The sequence below is a fragment of the Salmo salar genome, chromosome 09 (genome assembly GCF_965601325.2).
Source record: "Salmo salar chromosome 09, fSalSal1, whole genome shotgun sequence".
Lineage (NCBI taxonomy): Eukaryota > Metazoa > Chordata > Actinopteri > Salmoniformes > Salmonidae > Salmo > Salmo salar.
The window spans coordinates 79,829,558-79,848,679 of NC_138299.1; the positions used below are offsets into that span (position 1 = coordinate 79,829,558).

At 42.7% G+C, this 19,122-nt stretch overlaps 1 protein-coding gene across 6 annotated transcripts in view; it reads left to right on the forward strand.

Annotated features, from left to right (window-relative positions):
• Positions 1–19,122, forward strand: part of LOC106611879 (uncharacterized) — a 65,535-nt gene that overhangs the window by 43,815 nt on the left and 2,598 nt on the right. The window contains exons 1-6 of one of the 6 annotated variants that reach the window (XM_082955960.1): positions 11,802–12,017; positions 13,103–13,324; positions 14,501–14,839; positions 15,200–15,454; positions 15,645–15,890; positions 16,005–16,121. In XM_082955960.1, the coding sequence (XP_082812086.1) occupies positions 14,581–14,839; positions 15,200–15,454; positions 15,645–15,890; positions 16,005–16,121 (877 nt within the window). In that variant the 5' untranslated portion in view covers positions 11,802–12,017; positions 13,103–13,324; positions 14,501–14,580. Of the gene's footprint in view, positions 1–11,801; positions 12,018–12,247; positions 13,325–13,927; positions 14,192–14,500; positions 14,840–15,199; positions 15,455–15,644; positions 15,891–16,004; positions 16,122–19,122 lie in introns of those variants that run through there. The other 5 variants (XM_082955961.1, XM_014212504.3, XM_014212507.3 and 2 more) reach the window with 5 other exon arrangements.

Sequence of the window (19,122 nt, forward strand, 5' to 3'; positions counted from 1 at the left end):
CACTGAGGAAGCCAAGCCAGTGAAAAAGCCGTATTACAACCTACAGTATGTTGTGACCATTGTGTTGTTTGCTCTATAACCCATTCGCTCATACTCCACTGTGATACATAAAAAGGCTGTGACAACAAAAAGACAACAGTCACACAGTTGCTGAAGAAATTCAACTACACATACGTTTGCTTCATCACAAAACCGGAGAGCAACATCTGTCCAGGGAAGTCCACAAAGCAAATATTGCATTTCACAAACAGTTATACAGTGAGGGAAAAAAGTATTTCTTCCCCTGCTGATTTTTTACATTTGCCCACTGACAAAGAAATGATCAGTCTATAATTTTAAAGGTAGGTTTATTTGAACAGTGAGAGACAGAATAACAAACAAAAAAATCCAGAAAAACGCATGTAAAAAATGTTATAAATTGATTTGCATTTTAATGAGGGAAATAAGTATTTGACCCCCTCTCAATCAGAAAGATTTCTTGCTCCCAGGTGTCTTTTATACAGGTAACGAGCTGAGATTAGGAGCAGACTCTTAAAGGGTGTGCTCCTAATCTCAGCTTGTTACCTGTATAAAGACACCTGTTCACAGAAGCAATCAATCAATCAGATTCCAAACTCTCCACCATGGCCAAGACCAAAGAGCTCTCCAAGGATGTCAGGGACAAGATTGTAGACCTACACAAGGCTGGAATGGGCTACAAGACCATCGCCAAGCAGCTTGGTGAGAAGGTGACAACAGTTGGTGCGATTATTAGCAAATGGAAGAAACACAAAAGAACTGTCAATCTCCCTCGGCCTGGGGCTCCATGCAAGATCTCACCTCGTGGAGTTGCAATGATCATGAGAACGGTGAGGAATCAGCCCAGAACTACACGGGAGGATCTTGTCAATGATCTCAAGGCAGCTGGGATCATAGTCACCAAGAAAACAATTGGTAACACACTACGCCATGAAGGACTGAAATCCTGCAGCGCCTGCAAGGTCCCCCTGCTCAAGAAAGCACATATACATGCACGTCTGAAGTTTGCCAATGAACATCTGAATGATTCAGAGGACAACTGGGTGAAAGTGTTGTGGTCAGATGAGACCAAAATGGAGCTCTTTGGCATCAACTCAACTCGCCGTGTTTGGAGGAGGAGGAATGCTGCCTATGACCCCAAGAACACCATCTCCACCGTCAAACATGGAGGTGGAAACATTTTGCTTTGGGGGTGTTTTTCTGCTAAGGGGACAGGACAACTTCACCGCATCAAAGGGACGATGGATGGGGCCATGTACCGTCAGTGAGGGAACAAAATATTTGATCCCCAGCTGACAAAGAAATAATCAGTCTATAATTTTAATGGTAGGTTTATTTGAACAGTGAGAGACAGAATAACAACAACAAAAATCCAGAAAAACAGATGTCAAGAATGTTATATGACCTGCAGCATGGTGAAGCAAGGACATTTTTTTAACAGTTTACTAAACAACTACAGATTTAGAACCACAGAGGTCCGCACATCAGCATAAAGATAACAGGAGCACTGCCTCCGCTATTCCAGCACCATTTCAATTTAAACATTTAAACATTTTCACAACGTGCCATTTTTGGGTGAGGATCATAGCCCTCTCTCTCTTTCCCACCACAGGTTTATGACGGTCATAAATACCTAAAACTCTTTACCCCACTCGGCCAAAATGAAGGTTGAGAATCCCTTTATTACCACAGAGAAAGACTTTGCAGTACGGTAATGTCAAAAGGTTGAATAATGTAGCAATATTTCTCTATTCCAACCAGTTGGAGTGGTCCGTGGACACATAAGGAACAGTCATGTCAAGATTACTTCATTTGGTCATCTCATGAAGGACAGGAAACACACATTACTGTGTCTTTGGTTGTATACACTTCTCAATTATGGGGTTTGCATCTGAATGTTGCATAAAATATATGATTAAATATGAAGCTATTTGTGAGAAGATGTGATGTTAGCCTTCTAAACGAGATAATTGTTTTCATATGAAGTCTGAACCAAGTCAGTGGCCACGCCCCCATGAGCACAGAAATGACACGGCGTCATGGAACGCCCCCTTTTCTACTTCAGTATAAAACCCACTTCCGACAAACTACAACTCTACCAAAGGACAAGACCAGAGAACGTAGAGATCATTCCCATGTTTAAATGGCTAAGAAATCTACAAACTAAAGAACAATTATTCAGGCTGCAGCTGTTTAAGTACTTTCGTCTAGTAAACGCATCCGATCTAAGAACATTTCTGAATGGTACTCTGACGTATCCATTATAACAACCAACAACTACAGAAGACTTTGCTCTCTGGTGGACACAACCAGAGACTTTCTGTCGACAATCTATCCAGCAGATGGAACGGCGATCGCAGACTGGGACAACAAAGGCATACACTCGTGAATTTGTAAATTGCAATTTATTTTCGAATGAGCGGTTGTTCATGATCAAAGTATAAGCATTTCCATGAGTGTAGTGTATGTACCTGGGATCCACTCTGAGTTTCCTACTGGCCCCACCCTTTTCCTTTGTCGTCATATCGGCTTAGCCCACTAGAGACTTTTCAGTGTATCCTGTCAGTAACCAACTATTGTGTGTTTGTTTATGGAATTCTGTGATTGATTAGTTAGTTAGTAAATAAATAATGAAGACAATTTGTATATCACTGATTCATGATTTATGATGCTAGGGTTTGTGCAGATATCCAAGGGTTTGCGACATTCAGGACTGAGATTGATGAGGTAATAATACATTAATAGAAGACTGTAATCAATAGACTATGAAAATATCTGAAGAGTTAATTCGGTAAATAGAGACTCTATAAACATTTTCCCGTGGTGCCCCGACTTCCTAGTTAATTAAAGTTACATGATTAGTTGAATCCCAGACCTGCTGTTTTCAACTCTCTAGCGACAGCAGGAGCGGTAGAGATACTCTCAATGATCGGCTATGAAAAGCCAACTGACATTTACTCCTGAGGTGCTGACCTGTTGCACCCTCGACAACCACTGTGATTATTATTATTTGACCATGCTGGTCATTTATGAACATTTGAACATCTTGGCCATGTTCTGTTATAATCTCCACCCGGCACAGCCAGAAGAGGACTGGCCACCCCTCATAGCCTGGATCCTCTCTAGGTTTCTTCCTAGGTTTTGGCCTTTCTAGGGAGTTTTTCCTAGCCACCGTGCTTCTACACCTGCATTGCTTGCTGTTTGGGGGTTTAGGCTGGGTTTCTGTACAGCACTTTGAGATATCAGCTGATGTAAGAAGGGCTATATAAATAAATTTGATTTGATTTGAATCAACTAAGGAATAATTACACATAGAGAATTGATTTGATAATATAACAGTCTTCACATTAAATGATAGCCAACGCTACATCAAATCAACAAGGCTATATATGCTTAGTTTAATACACTGAAAACAAACTTGAAGATACCAAAAACAATTTAATCCAATCAATGTTGCAAAATATCAAATCAAATTGTATTTGTCACATGTGCCGAATACAGCAGGTGTAGACCTTACAGTGAAATGCTTACTTAGAAGTCCTTAACCAACAATAACTTAAGAAGTTAAGAAAAAAAATTAAGTGTAAAGTAAAAAATAAATAAGTAAAAAATTGAAAATAGAAAATAAAAGTAACAAATAATTAAACAGCAGCAGTAAAATAATATACAGGGGGTAGCGGTAGAGTCAATGTGCGGGGACACCGGTTTGTTGAGGTAATTGAAGTAATATGTACATGTAGGTACAGTTAAAGTGACTATGCATAGATAATTAACAGAGAGTAGCGGCAGCGTAAAAGAGGGGTCTGGGTAGTCTTATGATTAGATGTTCAGGAGTCTTATGGTTTTGGGGTAGAAGCTGTTAAGAAGCCTTTTGGACCTCGACTTGACGCTCCGGTACCGCTTGCCCTACGGTAGCAGAGAGAAATGTCCATGACTAGGGTGGCTGGAGTCTTTGACAATTTTTAGGGCCTTCCTCTGACACCGCCTGGTATAAAGGTCCTGGATGGCAGGAAGCTTGGCCCCAGTGATGTACTGGGCCGTACATACTACCATCTGTAGTGCCTTGCGGTCGGAGGCCGAGCAGTTGCCAAACCAGGCAGTGATGCAACCAGTCAGGATGCTCTTGGTGGTGCAAATGTAGCACCTTTTGAGGATCTGAGAACCATGCCAAATCTTTTTAGTCTCCTGAGGGGGAATAGGTTTTGTCGTGCCCTCTTCACAACTGTCTTGGTGTGTTTGGACCATGATAATTTGTTGGTGATGTGGACAGCAAGGAACTTGAAGCTCTCAACCTGTTCCACTACAGCCCCGTCGATGAGAATGGGGGCGTGCTCGGTCCTCATTCTCCTGTAGTCCACAATCATCTCCTTCGTCTTGTTCACGTTGAGGGAGAGATTGTTGTCATGGCACCACCCGATCAGGTCTCTGACCTCCTCCCTATAGGTTGTCTCGTCGTTGTCGGTGATCAGGCCTACCACTGTTCTGTCAAACTTAATGATGGTGTTAGAGTCGTGCCTGGCCGTGCAGTCATGAGTGAACACGGAGTACAGGAGGGGGTGGCTGTCCATGGGACTGATTCTCTGTGTCTGTGTGTGTGTGTGTGTGTGTGTGTGTGTGTGTGTGTGTGTGTGTGTGTGTGTGTGTGTGTGTGTGTGTGTGTGTGTGTGTGTGTGCGCGCACATTTGTGGAGTGTGTGTGGTGCATGGGGGTGTGTGCATGTGTGCTTGTGAGTGTCTTTGTGAGTGTGTGTGTGCATGCTTTCCAGTAAGTGTGCCTGTATGTGTGTGCGCGCAAGTAAAACATTTTTTTTTACCTCACTACTTGTAGACTAGTTGATTGCCAATGCCATCCTCCTCTCGTTCATGTTGGCAAAACAGTTTATGGCTCTGTCATACAGTACACCTTTAGTTTTTGTTGTCATAAGCTACCTAGCTAAAATGCTTGCTAGCCTACCTTCCTCGCATGGGCAACAATGAACCAGTTAAGTTAGCTAGCTAGTTAACGTGTGCCTACTAGACTAAAAGTAGAGTCGCAATTCAACGGCTCAGACACGAGACGTATGTGGCAGTGTCTACAGTCAATCACGGATTACAAAAAGAAAACCAGCGCCATCATGGACACCGACGTCTTGCTCCCAGACAAACTAAACAACTTATTTTCTCACTTTGAGGACAATACAGTGCCACTGACATGGCCCGCTACCAAAACCTGCGGGCTCTCCTTCACCGCAGCCAACGTGAGTAAAACATTTAAACATGTTAACCCTTCTCAAGGCTGCTGGCCCAGACGGCATCCCTAGCCGCGTCCTCAGAGCATGCACAGACCAGCTGGCTGGTGTGTTTAGACATATTCAATCAATCCCTATCCCAGTCTGCTGTTCCCACATGCTTCAAGAGACCCACCATTGTTCCTGTTCCCAAGAAAGGAAAGGTAACTGAGCTAAATGACTATCGCCCCGTAGCACTCACTTCCGTCCTCATGAAGTGCTTTGAGAGACTAGTCAAGGATCATATCACCTCCACCCAACCTGACACCCTAGACCCACTCCAATTTGTTTACCACCCCAATAGGTCCACAGACGACGCAATCGCAGTCACACTGCAAACTGCCCAAACCCATCTGGACAAGAGGAATACCTATGTAAGAATGCTGTTCATCGATTTCAGCTCAGCATTTAACACCATTGTACCCTCCAAACTCATCACTAAGCTTGAGACCCTGGGTTTCGACCCCGCCCTGTGCAACTGGGTCCTGGACTTTTTGACGGGGCACCCCCAGGTGGTGAGTGTAGGAAACAACTTCTCCACCCCGCTGATCCTCAACTCTGGGGCCCCACATGGATGCGTTCTCAGCCCTCTCCTGTACTCCCTGTTCATCCATGACTGCGTGGCCATGCACGCCTCCAACTCAATCATCAAGGTTGAAGACGACACTACAGTGGTAGGCTTGATTACCAACAACAACAAGATGGTCTACAGGGAGGAGGTGAGGGCCCTCGGAGTGTGGTGTCAGGAAAATAACCTCACACTCAACGTCAGCAAAACAAAGGAGATGATCGTGGACTTGAGGAAACAGCAGAGGGAGCACCCCCCTATCCACATCGACTGGACAGTAGTGGAGAAGATGGAAAGTTTTAAGTTCCTCTGCGTACACATCAACGACAAACTGAAATGGTCCACCCATACAGACAGCGTGGTGAAGAAGGCGCAACAGCGCCTCTTCAACCTCAGGAGGCTGAAGAAATTTGGCTTGTCACCAAAAACACTCACAAACTTTTACAGATGCACAATCGATAGCATCCTGTCGGGCTGTATCACTGCCTGGTACGGCAACTGCTCCGCCCACAACCGTAAGGCTTTCCAGAGGGTAGTGAGGTCTGCACAACGCATCACCGGGGGAAAACTACCTGGCCTCCAGGATACCTACGCCACCCGATGTCACAGGAAGGCCAAAAAGATCATCAAGGACAACAACCACCCGAGCCACTGCCTGTTCACCCCGCTATCATCCAGAAAGCGAGGTCAGTACAGTTGCATCAAAGCTGGGACCGAGAGACTGAAAAACAGCTTCTATCTCAAGGCCATCAGACTGTTAAACAGCCATCACTAACATTGAATGGCTGCTGCCAACATACTGACTCAAATCTCTAGCCATTTTAATACAAAAAAATTGGATGTAATAAATGTATCACTAGTCACTTTAAACAATGGCACTTTATATAATGTTTACATACCCTACGTTACTCATCTCATATGTATATACTGTACTCTATACCATCTACAGCATCTTGCCTATGCCGTTCGGCCATCGATCATCCATATATTTATATGTACATATTCTTGTTCATTCCTTTACACTTGTGTGTATAAGGTAGTTGTTGTGAAATTGTTAGATTACATGTTAGATATTACTGCACGGTTGGAACTAGAAGCACAAGCATTTCGCTACACTCGCATTAACATCTGCTAACCATGTGCATGTGACCAATTAGATTTTATTTTATTTGATCTAGGCTACATATTAAACTTCAATCATCTCAGGCCAGTGGCATAACATATTAATTCATGCTTAGATCAGAATCGCCGTCAAAATCATTGGTCTGTACAGAGAATTAAGTCAAAACCACAAGTCCTCTCTGTCCATGTCTTAGGAAAGGGCTGATTTAGCAAGCTAGCTACTGCAGGACAGAAGCAGACCAGAAACAGACACATTTTTCTAAGATAGAGGGGTGCTATTTCCCTCTCTCGGGGGATTTCTGCTGTGAGGTTCAGCCACTTGTGAGTTGACGAAAAATATGAAAACACAGAGAGAGACCAAAGAGAAATTATTTTATCATTTTAAAAATGTATTGGTCAAATATTCCTTTGGCATCCATGAATGCACGCCACTGTGTATGTTGAGTCTACTACAGTCGTGGCCAAAAGTTTTGAGAATGACACAAATATTAATTTTCACAAAGTCTGCTGCCTCAGTTTGTATGATGGCAATTTGCATATACTCCAGAATGTTATGAAGAGTGATCAGATGAATTGCAATGACTTGCAAAGTCCCTATTTGCCATGCAAATGAACTGAATCCCCCAAAAACATTTCCTCTGCATTTCAACCCTGCCACAAAAGGACCAGCTGACATCATGTCAGTGATTCTCTCGTTAACACAGGTATGAGTGTTGACGAGGACAAGGCTGGAGATCACTCTGTTATGCTGATTGAGTTCGAATAACAGACTGGAAGCTTCAAAAGGAGGGTGGTGCTTGGAATCATTGTTCTTCCTCTGTCAACCGTGGTTAATTGCAAGGAAACAAGTGCCGTCATCATTGCTTTGCACAAAAAGGGCTTTACAGGCAAGGATATTGCTGCCAGTAAGAAATCAACCATTTATCGGGTCATCAAGAACTTCAAGGAGAGCGGTTCAATTGTTGTGAAGAATGCTTCAGGGCACCCAAGAAAGTCCAGCAAGCGCCAGCACCATCTCCTAAAGTTGATTCAGCTGCGGGATCTGGGCACCACCAGTACAGAGCTTGCTCAGGAATGGCAGCAGGCAGGTGTGAGTGCATCTGCACGCACAGTGAGGCAAAGACTTTTAGAGGATGGCCTGGTGTCAAGAAGGGCAGTAAAGAAGCCACTTCTCTCCAGGAAAAACATCAGGGACAGACTGATATTCTGCAAAAGGTACAGGGATTAGACTGCTGAGGACTGGGGTAAAGTCATTTTCTCTGATTTATCCCCTTTCTGATTGTTTGGGGCATCCGGAAAAAAGCTTGTGAGACCATTCATGTGTGGGGTTGCTTCTCAACCAAGGGAGTGGGCTCACTCACAATTTTGCCTACCTAAGACCACAGCCATGAATAAAGAATGGTACCAACACATCCTCCGAGAGCAACTTCTCCCAACCATCCAGGAACAGTTTGGTGACGAACAATGCCTTTTTCCAGCATGATGGAGCACCTTGCCATAAGTCAAAAGTGATCACTAAGTGGCTCGGGGAACAAAACATCTATATTTTGGGTCCATGGCCAGGAAACTCCCCACACCTTAATCCCATTGAGAACTTGTGGTCAATCCTCAAGAGGCGGGTGGACAAACAAAACCCCACAAATTCTGACAAACTCCAAGCATTGATTATGCAAGAATGGGCTGCCATCAGTCAGGATGTGGCCCAGAAGTTAATTGACAGCATGCCAGGGCAGATTGCAGAGGACTTGAAAAAGAAGGGTCAACACTGCAAATATTGACTCTTTGCATCAACTTCATGTTATTGTCAATAAAAGCCTTTGACACTTATTAAATGCTTGTAATTATACTTCAGTATTCCATAGTAACATCTGACAAAAATATCTAAAGACACTGAAGCAGCAAACTTTGTGGAAATTAATATTTGTGTCATTCTCAAAACTTTTGGCCATGACTGTACAGTGGCCCCCACGACTGTGACAGAGGCCCCCATCAGTAAGAACTTGACTGGCCTGCACAGAGCCCTGACCTTAACTCCATCGAACACCTTTGGAATGAATTGGAACGCTGACTGCGAGTCAGGTCTAATCGCCGAACATCCGTGCTCAACCTCACTAATGGTCTTGTGGCTGAATACAAGCAAGTCCCCGCTGAAATTTTCCAACATCTAGTGGAAAGCCTTCCCAGAAGAGTGGAGGCTGTTATAGCAGCAAAGGGGGACCAACTCCATTTTAATGCCCATGGTTTTGGAATGAGATGTTGGACGAGCAGGTGTCCACATACTTTTAATCATGTAGTGTAGATTTAATCTTTAAGTGGGGTGATTTGGAACGTCCTGCTCTTATTAAGCATAATTTTTAATCAAACAATGAAATGAGAACGTTGCAGTATGTTTTTGGGAACTTAGCATCTCTCTCTCTCTTTCTGTTTCTCTCTTTTTTAGGCATCAAGTTCTCGCAAAATAAATTTAGTGCGACTTTCTTCTGTATCACAGTTGATCAAACAGCCCTGAAGCAAATCTATTCTCAAGATCTCTTGTTCACTTGTGTGTGTGTGGTGTATCTTATTTAATTATGCCTTACCGTATACATTACAACATTTTAATGTATTGGTCTGTGAAATGAAGAAGTGAGATCAAGAGAGTGTTCATACACTTCCTTTCCCCTCCCGGAAGTGACACAATCTATTGCGTGTTTTGCTCAAACATTCTAGTCACACAATGTGGCAGGTTGATTTAGTTTGTAATCCGAGTTTGGAACTTCAATAGTGAATCCACTGATTGTGGTGTTTGGACTTCTGATGATGTCAGAAGAACTGTCTAATGGTAATCTCCTATGTGTGCACTTGTTTGCACAATTTTTTTAAATACTATAACCACTGGGCCTCGAGGGACCTCCTTCAAGCTAATGAGCAGTCACTTTGACTGCAACGTTCTCAGTGTAATTAATACATTTCATATACAGTTCATTCGGAAGTATTCAGAACCCTTTCTTTTCTCTACATTTTGTTACGTTACAGCCTTATCCTTAAATGGATGAAATCATTTTAAATCCTCATCAATCTACACACAATAGCCCATAATGACAAAGCGAAAACAACAGGTTTTTAGAAATGTTAGCAAATTTTATTTAAAAAAAGCAATACCTTATTTACATAAGTATTCAGACCCTTTCCTATGAGACTCGAAATTGAGCTCAGGTGCATCCTGTTTCCATTGATCATCCTTGAGATGTTTCTACAACTTGATTGTAGTCCACCTGTGGTAAATTAATTTGATTGGACAGGATTTGGAAAAACACACACCTCTCTATGTAAGGTCCCACAGTTGACAGTGCATTTCAGAGAAAAAAAACAAGCCATGCGGTCAAAATAATTGTTTGTAGAGCTCTAACAAAGGATTGTGTCAAGGCACAGATCTGGGGAAGGGTACCAAAAAATGTCTGCAGCATTGAAGGTCCCCAAGAACACAGTGGCCTCCATCATTCTTAAATAGAAGAAGTGTTGAACCACCAAGAAATCTTCCTGGAGCTGGCCGCCTGGCCAAACTGAGCAATTGGGGGAGAAGAGCCTTGGTCAGGGAGGTGACCAAGAACCCGATGGTCACTCTGACAGAGCTCTGGAGTTCCTCTGTGGATGGGAGAACCTTCCAGAAGGACAAACATCTCTGCAGCACTCCACCAATCGGGCCTTTATGGTAGAGTGGCCAGAAGTAAGTCACTTCTCAGAAAAACATGATAGACAGCTTGGAGTTTGCCAAAAAGCAACTAAATGACTCTCAGGCCATGAGAAATAAGATTGATCTCTTCAACAAGTCTGAAGGAAACCTGGCACCATCCCTACGGTGAAGCATGGTGGTGGCAGCATCACGCTGTGGGGATGTTTTTCAGCAGCATGGACTGGGAGACTAGTCAGGATCGAGGGAAAGATGAACGGAGCAAAGTCTCTGAATGTCCTTGAGTGGCCCAGCCAGAGCCCAGACTTCAACCCGATCGAACATCTCTGGAGAGACCTGAAAATAGCTGTGCAGCAATGCTCCCCATCCAACCTGACAGAGCTTGAGAGGATCTGCAGAGAAGAATGGGAGAAACTCCCCAAATTCAGGTGTGCAAAGCTTGTAGCATCATACCCAAGAAGACTCAAGGCTGTAATCACTGCCAAAGGTGCTTCAACAAAATACTGAGTAAAGGGTCTGAATACCTATGTAAATGTGATATTTCAGTTTCTTATTTTAAATACATTTGCTAAAATTTCCCCAAAACTGGTTTTTGCTTTGTCATTATGGAATATTGTGTGTAGATTGATGAGTATATTAAAACATATATATTTTAGATTAAAGCTGTAACGTAACAAATGTGGAAAAAGTCAAGGGGTCTGAATACTTTCCGAATGCACTGTATAAATTAACTGTAAAAATGTATTACATTTGAATATGGCATGAACACAACCAGTCTTGATGTATTCATCTGATTGCCAAATAAATCAATTCAAAAAGTAAGTTACCTTTGTGTAATACCCTTGTTTGAACTAGGTATTGAGTTTATTCTTGTTAAAACCAAGTATTGAGTATATTTGTTATAATTAATTGGTATTATATTTAAAAGATGATTGAATTGCTCCTAAACTGTAATGTTGTTAATGCATTATGCTTTTTGAAGAAATATTTATTTAATGTATAAGTGAATAGTTTGGTTTACTTTGAAGTTTAAGTTTTGACCAATAAGGTTGTTTGTTAAGCTGTGGCCAATGGGAGTTGACCTGCTTAACGGGAGGCCTGGGAAAAAAGGGGAGGGGAAAGAGACGTTGATAAAAGGAAAGAGACGTTGATAAAAGGAAAGAGACGTTGATAAAAGGATGGACGTTTTACATTAGGACGGTTGGTGAAGAAAGAATATAAAAGAAGACGACAAAACTAGAACAAAACCCATACCTACTAAGACATGAAGGGAAAAACCAATTTTATTTTATAAAAGAGTTGTTATAATTTTGATAAGACTTAGTAAAGACTGAAGCTACCGTCTCATCGTGGAGGTATTTGCCAGCCTTGAGGTTAGCCTAGCATCGTGTGACACCGGGAGATAATTCCTTGGGAAGCCTAACAAGTTCGTGTTCCCATGGGATATCGGTTACGGCAAAGGAGTACTGTCTGCATGGGTAGCTGTGCTTGCCTTGGACTTTGTGAGGAAACCTGCATGGAACTGCCATACTTCGCGGAGGGAATATCTACCAAGCAGTGAGTAACCACAACTTGAGGTGCTTCTGGATATTTTTGGATGTCATCATTTTTTTTGAGCTCCAACGCGCGCCAACGGTTTATTTAAGCAAACTTCAAATAATTTGGACACGGGTTGTGCACTACTCACTGGGGTTTATTATTTTTATTTCCTTCGATGTTGTGTCAGAAAATGTATTTGTCTTTGAAAATGTATTAACACATATTGAACCTTATGTATGTTGCCTTGGTGGAGCCATTGATCGTTTCAATTTAATTTAATGCATGTGATAGTTTATCCTGATTCTATAACAGAAACCTGTAATCATTTCATCTGAAGTTAATATCCTATTGTCATAACCCTAGATAGTTTACAATAGGAATTCTTATTGTAGATGTCCTTCTCACCTAACATCCCATGCTGTTGAGATACTCTACATAAGTTAATATTGTGAGAGTCATATTCGAGCCTGGTGAGAGGGTTACATTTGCATGTCCGTCCAAAATAATTCCAGCATCTTAACAGTGCGCTCTGCACCCGCCAACTTTCCTTCAATTCGCAAGTGGCTGAAACTGACTATCGCCCCTGAGATTGCTCTGAGATTGATGTGTCTTTCTGTCAGCGGCCGTCTCAGTCAAATAAATATTTTCTTTGGACGGTCAAGGAGATGCTGTAGTCAGGGCCAGGCCCTGAGTAAGAGGCTACAGTTTTTTTCTTCCATTCTGTGAAACATATATGTTTGTCTGTGTCACACATTGATCTGTTTCACCTGTCTTTGTGTTTGTCTCCACCACCTCCAGGTGTCACCCATCTTCCCCATTATCCCCAGTGGATGTTCCTGTTGTGTTCTCTGTCTGTTGCCAGTTCGTCTTGTCTTGTCAAGCCTACCAGCGTGTTTCTTCATGCTACTGTTTTTCCTAGTCTCTGTTTTCTAGCATTCACGGGTTCCGACATTTTCTGCCTGCTATGACACTGAGCCCGCCTGCCTGACCATTCAGTCTGCCCTGACCTCGAGCTTGCCTGCTGCTGAATGCCAAGCGTCACGTCTGGAGGAAACCAGGCACCGCTCATCACCTGGCCAATACCATCCCTACGGTGCAGTACATGAACAACACAACATCTCAACTGTATACACTTGCCGTAGTGAGTCTTTCTGTTATTGATTGAACATGTTTTTTACCCTTTAAAGTTTCATCATACAGCCATAGTAACCATTTCCAGCTACAACATGTTATTGTGTCTAGCCAACAGCTTCAACCCAAAAGGAATCAGTTGTAGCCGGCCGAAGACACCACAGGGTCACAAACCACTATTACGGAAACATTGGACTTTGACTTTGACTTTGGTCCTCTCTGTTTCACTTCTTATTTATCTCACCTCTCCTCCTCTCAAATCCCTGTATTTATATCTCTCCCTCTCACTTCTTAATTTCTTTTTTAAATGATCACAATCTAAAATGTAGTGAAAGAGCCTACTAATTGTGAAGAAGAAGGTAGTGTCTTCATGTCAGTGTTGGACAGCAGTGTGTGAGAGCTGACCACTGCCCTGACACAGCGAATGAGTTGTTATATTCTTAGGCGCCAACATATCTTCTTCACACTCAGAAGTAGCATCACTTATCACATACTATATTTGACATCCTGTCTAAATCCATCACACAGCAGCCTGGCTGTTTTATATAATGAGGAAGTGAGACTTTGATGACGTGGCCCTTCCTCTTTCCTCTCAGTCAGAAGCTATGGTTAGGGTCAAAATTACACTTCTTCTTCTGCTTGTCACAAACTGGGTGAATTATTCTGAGTGGCAGGAACAGCTATCTCTCATACTGTCCTTGCATTGGTTTTGTTTGTGCCGTAAAACATTGCCAGGTTATGGAAATTCAGCTCTGAATCGAAAATAGAGGACTTTGCTGAAGTACCGAAGTTAATTTGATAAACTGAGGCCCTGCGTTGTAAAGAGACATGGAGGCTGTTTTAGGACTGTTGGTGATCTCAGCAGGAGTGTCTCATGGTAAGAAACATCTTTATATGTGTTGGTTTTCCTCTTCTTTTATGGAGAACATAATATCAGAGTCTTGTATATCACGAAGCAGAAATGACAGATGATGATAGACAATATTCAGAACACTGTAGAAGACAGTTGTCTCTTTACTCATTGTCCCATGATAATGATCACTGACTTAATGATCCCTATCACGTTGATGCTGTTGGTTTGGTTATACTGTTAGTTACTTATATCCTCATCTGAAAAACGATACATGACTTGACATGGGTTAGAACAGTGATAGTCACTACAGTGTCTTTTCTTCTTGATCTTCAGGCTTGGAGACTTCCTGTGATGCTAGACAGAATGGATCTCAGTGTTATGGAGCTCTGGGAGGAACTGTCTATCTCCAGCTGATGACTGATGCCACAATATATGATGAACTCTCATTTTATAAAGGCTCAACTGGTGCTGAAACAGAGATACTCAAAATGAAGAAGGACATATGGGTAATAAGAGACAACCCCATTAAAGACAGAGTACACTTCTTTATAAACAATGGGACATTTAGGTTAAATAACACAAGAAGTACAGATTCTGGTGAATACCGGCTAGAAACATTTAATTCAGAAGGGAAATCATCAGGGATCAGAGGACTAAAACTGTTCATCGAAGGTAATTAACTAACTATCACAAATAATTATTACAAGTGGTAACTTTGACAAGCTCTAAATATTGCTCTGGCTAAACTACACATGTGACTGCTTAATAATCAAAATAATGAGAAATGCATTTTATGTGTAACCATGCAGTCATTTTTATTTTCAGTCTACTGTAGTTGGTACATAGAGTCATAACCACATCCATCAACATTAAATCATCTGTTGGTTATTTGAAATGCAGTCATTGTGTGTCATGATTCTGCTGCTCCTGTTGACTACAGTAGTTTCTGTGGCTTTCAAGAAGAATGGCTGGTGTTGTGTTCTAATGTGTTATGCCCTCTTACTACAGTTACATATCCTTCTTCCCCCACAGCTCCAGTGTCCAGTCCTGAGCTGTCCTCTGAGTGTCTGTCCCATGGAGAGATGAGGGTGTCCTGTTCCTCTGAGGGGGATGGTCCCCAGTACAGCTGGACTCTGGATGGACAGACACTGAGAGACACTGAGGCCTCTCCTGGTGATGAGACAAACACCATCACTCTGAAGAAAGGCCTGTCAGGAGATCTCACCTGTACCGTCAGAAACCACATCAGCAGTGATACTGTCAGCAAGAGAATCTCACACTGTCCAGGTAATCTACTGTTTAATTTACTTTTTTTTTAAAACATAATGATCAACAATATTAATGATAATGATTATAATGATCAATGAGAAATAATATCAATAAGAATTGACCTGTTTCTAAACAGCACTATCCATTTGCCAGTATTTACGTGTAATTTAGATACACATGTGATTAATGTTGTTTGGATTGCCTACAGGGCTGATATATGTTAACTGCACCTTATCCAACGAGACAAAAGTATCAGAGTGGGTGAATGCCACTGGTAATACCCTGTGTGTTGAGCCTACAACAGTGAAGACTGTGACTGAGGCCCACACCAGTAAAACCTCCACTGGTAAGGGCCCGGGGCATGACACCCTAATGACCTCCAGACCCAGCAATCACACCCATGGCTTGACTAACAGCACTACTACTAACACCACTCAGACCCTTTGGATTTTTAGTAAGTGATCATGCTTATTCTGATGTATTATTCCTATCATTATCACCATTAAGATGTTTTTACAATGGAGCAGTCTTCATTCTTATATGTTGTTGTGTCTGCTTCCTCTCTTAGCCACAAAGTACATAGGGATGGCAGCAGGGTCTCTGGCAGGAGTGGTCCTTGTCTTAGTGATGGTGTTGGCAGTTTACTGTGTCCAGAAGAAAAAGAAACCTCCTTCAAAGACTCCAGGTTAGAGGACATTTAGCTGTAGATCTTCAATTTACTCAATTACTACAATTTACCATGTCAGTCTGTGAGGGAGATATTTAGAAGTAAGCCCCGCCGCGCTCTCTCTCTGTCTCGCGCTCTCTCTCTGTCTCGCGCTCTCTCTCTGTCTCGCGCTCTCTCTCTGTCTCTCTCTTTCTGTGTCTGTGTCGCTCTATGTCTCAGACTCTGTATGTCTTTCTCTCTGTGTCTCTCTCTCTGTGTCTCTCTCTCTGTGTCTCTCTCTCTGTGTCTGTGTCGCTCTATGTCTCAGACTCTGTATGTGTTTCTCTCTGTGTCTCTCTCTCTGTGTCTCTCTCTCTGTATCTCTCTCTCTGTGTCTCTCTCTCTGTGTCTCTCTCTCTGTGTCTCTCTCTCTGTCTCTCTCTCTGTGTCTCTCTGTGCGTCTGTGTCTCTCTCTGTGTGTCTGTGTCTCTCTCTCTGTGTCTGTGTCACTCTCTCTGTGTCTCTGTCACTGTCTGTCTCTCTGTCTGTCTCCCCCTCTCCTCATCTCTCTCTCTTTGTATCTCTCACTTTGTGTCTCTGTCTCTCGCTTTGTGTCTCTGTCTCTCGCTTTGTGTCTCTGTCTCTCGCTCTGTGTCTCTGTCTCTCTCGCTCTGTGTCTCTGTCTCTCTCGCTCTGTGTGTGTCTCTCTCTGTGTCTCACTCTCTCTCTGTGTGTCTCTCTCTCTCTGTGTGTCTCTCTCTTTCTCTCTCTGTGTCTGTCTCTCTTTCTCTCTCTGTGTCTGTCTCTCTCTTTCTCTCTCTGTGTCTGTCACTGTCTGTCTCTGTCACTCTCTCACTGTCTGTCTCTCTCTGTCTGTCTCTGTGTGTGTCTCTCTCGCTCTGTGTCTCTGTCTCTCTCGCTCTGTGTCTCTCTCTCTCTCGCTCTGTGTGTCTCTCTCTCTCTGTCTGTCTCTCTCTTTCTCCCTCTGTGTCTGTCTCTCTCTTTCTCTCTCTGTGTCTGTCTCTCTCTTTCTCCCTCTGTGTCTGTCTCTCTCTTTCTCCCTCTGTGTCTGTCTCTCTCTTTCTCCCTCTGTGTCTGTCTCTCTCTTTCTCTCTCTGTGTCTGTGTCTCTCTCTCTGTGTCTGGGTGTCTCTCTCTCTGTGCCTGTGTCTCTCGCTCTGTGTGTCTCTCTCTCTGTGTTTCTCTCTCTCTGTGTCTCTCTCTCACTCTCTCTCTCTGTGTCTCTCTCTGTCTCTCTCTTTCTCTCTCTGTGTCTGTCTCTCTCTTTCTCTCTGTGTCTCTCTCTCTCTGTGTCTGTCTGTGTCTCTCTCTGTCTCTCTCTCTCTCTGTGTCTGTGTGTCTCTCTCTCTCTCTCTCTCTGTGTCTGTGTGTCTCTCTCTCTCTCTGTGTCTGTGTGTGTCTCTCTCTCTCTGTGTCTGTGTGTGTCTCTCTCTCTCTGTGTCTCTCTCTCTCTCTCTGTGTGTCTGTGTGTCTCTCTCTGTGTGTCTGTGTGTCTCTCTCTCTGTGTCTGTGTGTCTCTCTCTGTGTCTGTGTGTCTCTGTCTCTCTCTCTGTCTGTCTGTGTCTCTCTCTCTGTCTGTCTCTGTCTCTCTGTTACTCTCTCGCTGTCTGTCTCTCTCTGTCTGTGTCTCTCTCTCTGTCAGTATCTCTCTTGTGTCTGTGTGTCTCTCTCTCTCTCTCTCTCTGTGTCCTCGCTCTCTCTCTCTCTCTCTGTATCTGTGTGTCTCTCTCTCTCTCTCTCTCTCTGTCTGTGTCTCTCTCTCTCTCTCTCTCTCTCTCTCTCTCTCTCGCTCTCTCTCTCTCTCTCTCTCTGTCTGTGTGTCTCTCTCTCTCTGTGTCTGTGTGTCTCTCTCTCTCTCTCTCTCTCTGTCTGTGTGTCTCTCTCTCTCTCTCTCTCTGTCTGTGTCTCTCTCTCTCTCTCTCTCTCTCTGTGTGTCTCTCTCTCTCTGTGTCTCTCTCTCTCTGTTTGTGTTTGTCTCTCTTGGTGTCTCTCTATGTCTCTGTCACTGTCTGTGTCTCTCTCTCTCTCTCTGTGTCTCTCTTTCTCAAATTCAAATTCAAGCTGCTTTATTGGCATGAAAAACATTGTGTCAATATTGCCAAAGCAACAATTTATACAATATACATTGTAATAAAATGATAAACAATAATAAATAATAATATAAAATGGCAGTAAATAATAATACAAAATTAAATACAAAAATAATAACAGTAAAATGGTAACAGTCAATAGTAGAATGTAATGTAATAAATAGAAATATGGAAAATGAAACTAACTTATGACTAAATAACGGTCATCTTCACCGTTACATCAGTACTACAACTACTATCATCATTACCACTACTACTACCACCACCATCACTAAACTGCTATCATTACCATTACCACCCATACCACTACTATTTGGAATGATAAACAACAATAATAATAGTAATAACAATAATAGTAATAATAAGTAAGTTACGGCTTACTATGCAGATGTTATTATTCAGTGTCCCTCAGGCTATGGCAGGCAAATACATATCTGGCTGCAAGAGGAGCCATTGCTCCTTCGCCCATGAGTATTTTTAGTTTTTCCTTTGGGTTTAATAAGTTAAAATTTGGAATAAATGTAGTCATTTCTGTGAATAATGAATCTCTTTGTGAGGAATATTTATCACAGTAAAGGAGAAAGTGCATCTCTGTCTCTACCTCCCCTGTCATGCAGTGACCACATACACGCTCCTCTTTGGGTAGCCATGTCTTTTTATGTCTGCCGGTTTCTATTGCCAATCGGTGGTCACTCAGCCTGTACTTGGAAAGGATCTGTCTCTGCTTCGTATCTCTGACAGAGTAGAGATAATCAGCCAATTCATATTCTATGTTTAGGGTCAGATAGCAATTTAGTCGGCTTTGGGATTTTGTTTCGTTTTTCCAATGTTGTAAATATGAGTCCTTTGATTGGTTCATGATTTTGTTTATTTGAAATCTTTCTTTTGAAGCAGTGCTGGTGTCAGCTTGGTTGGTGAGGTCCAACACCA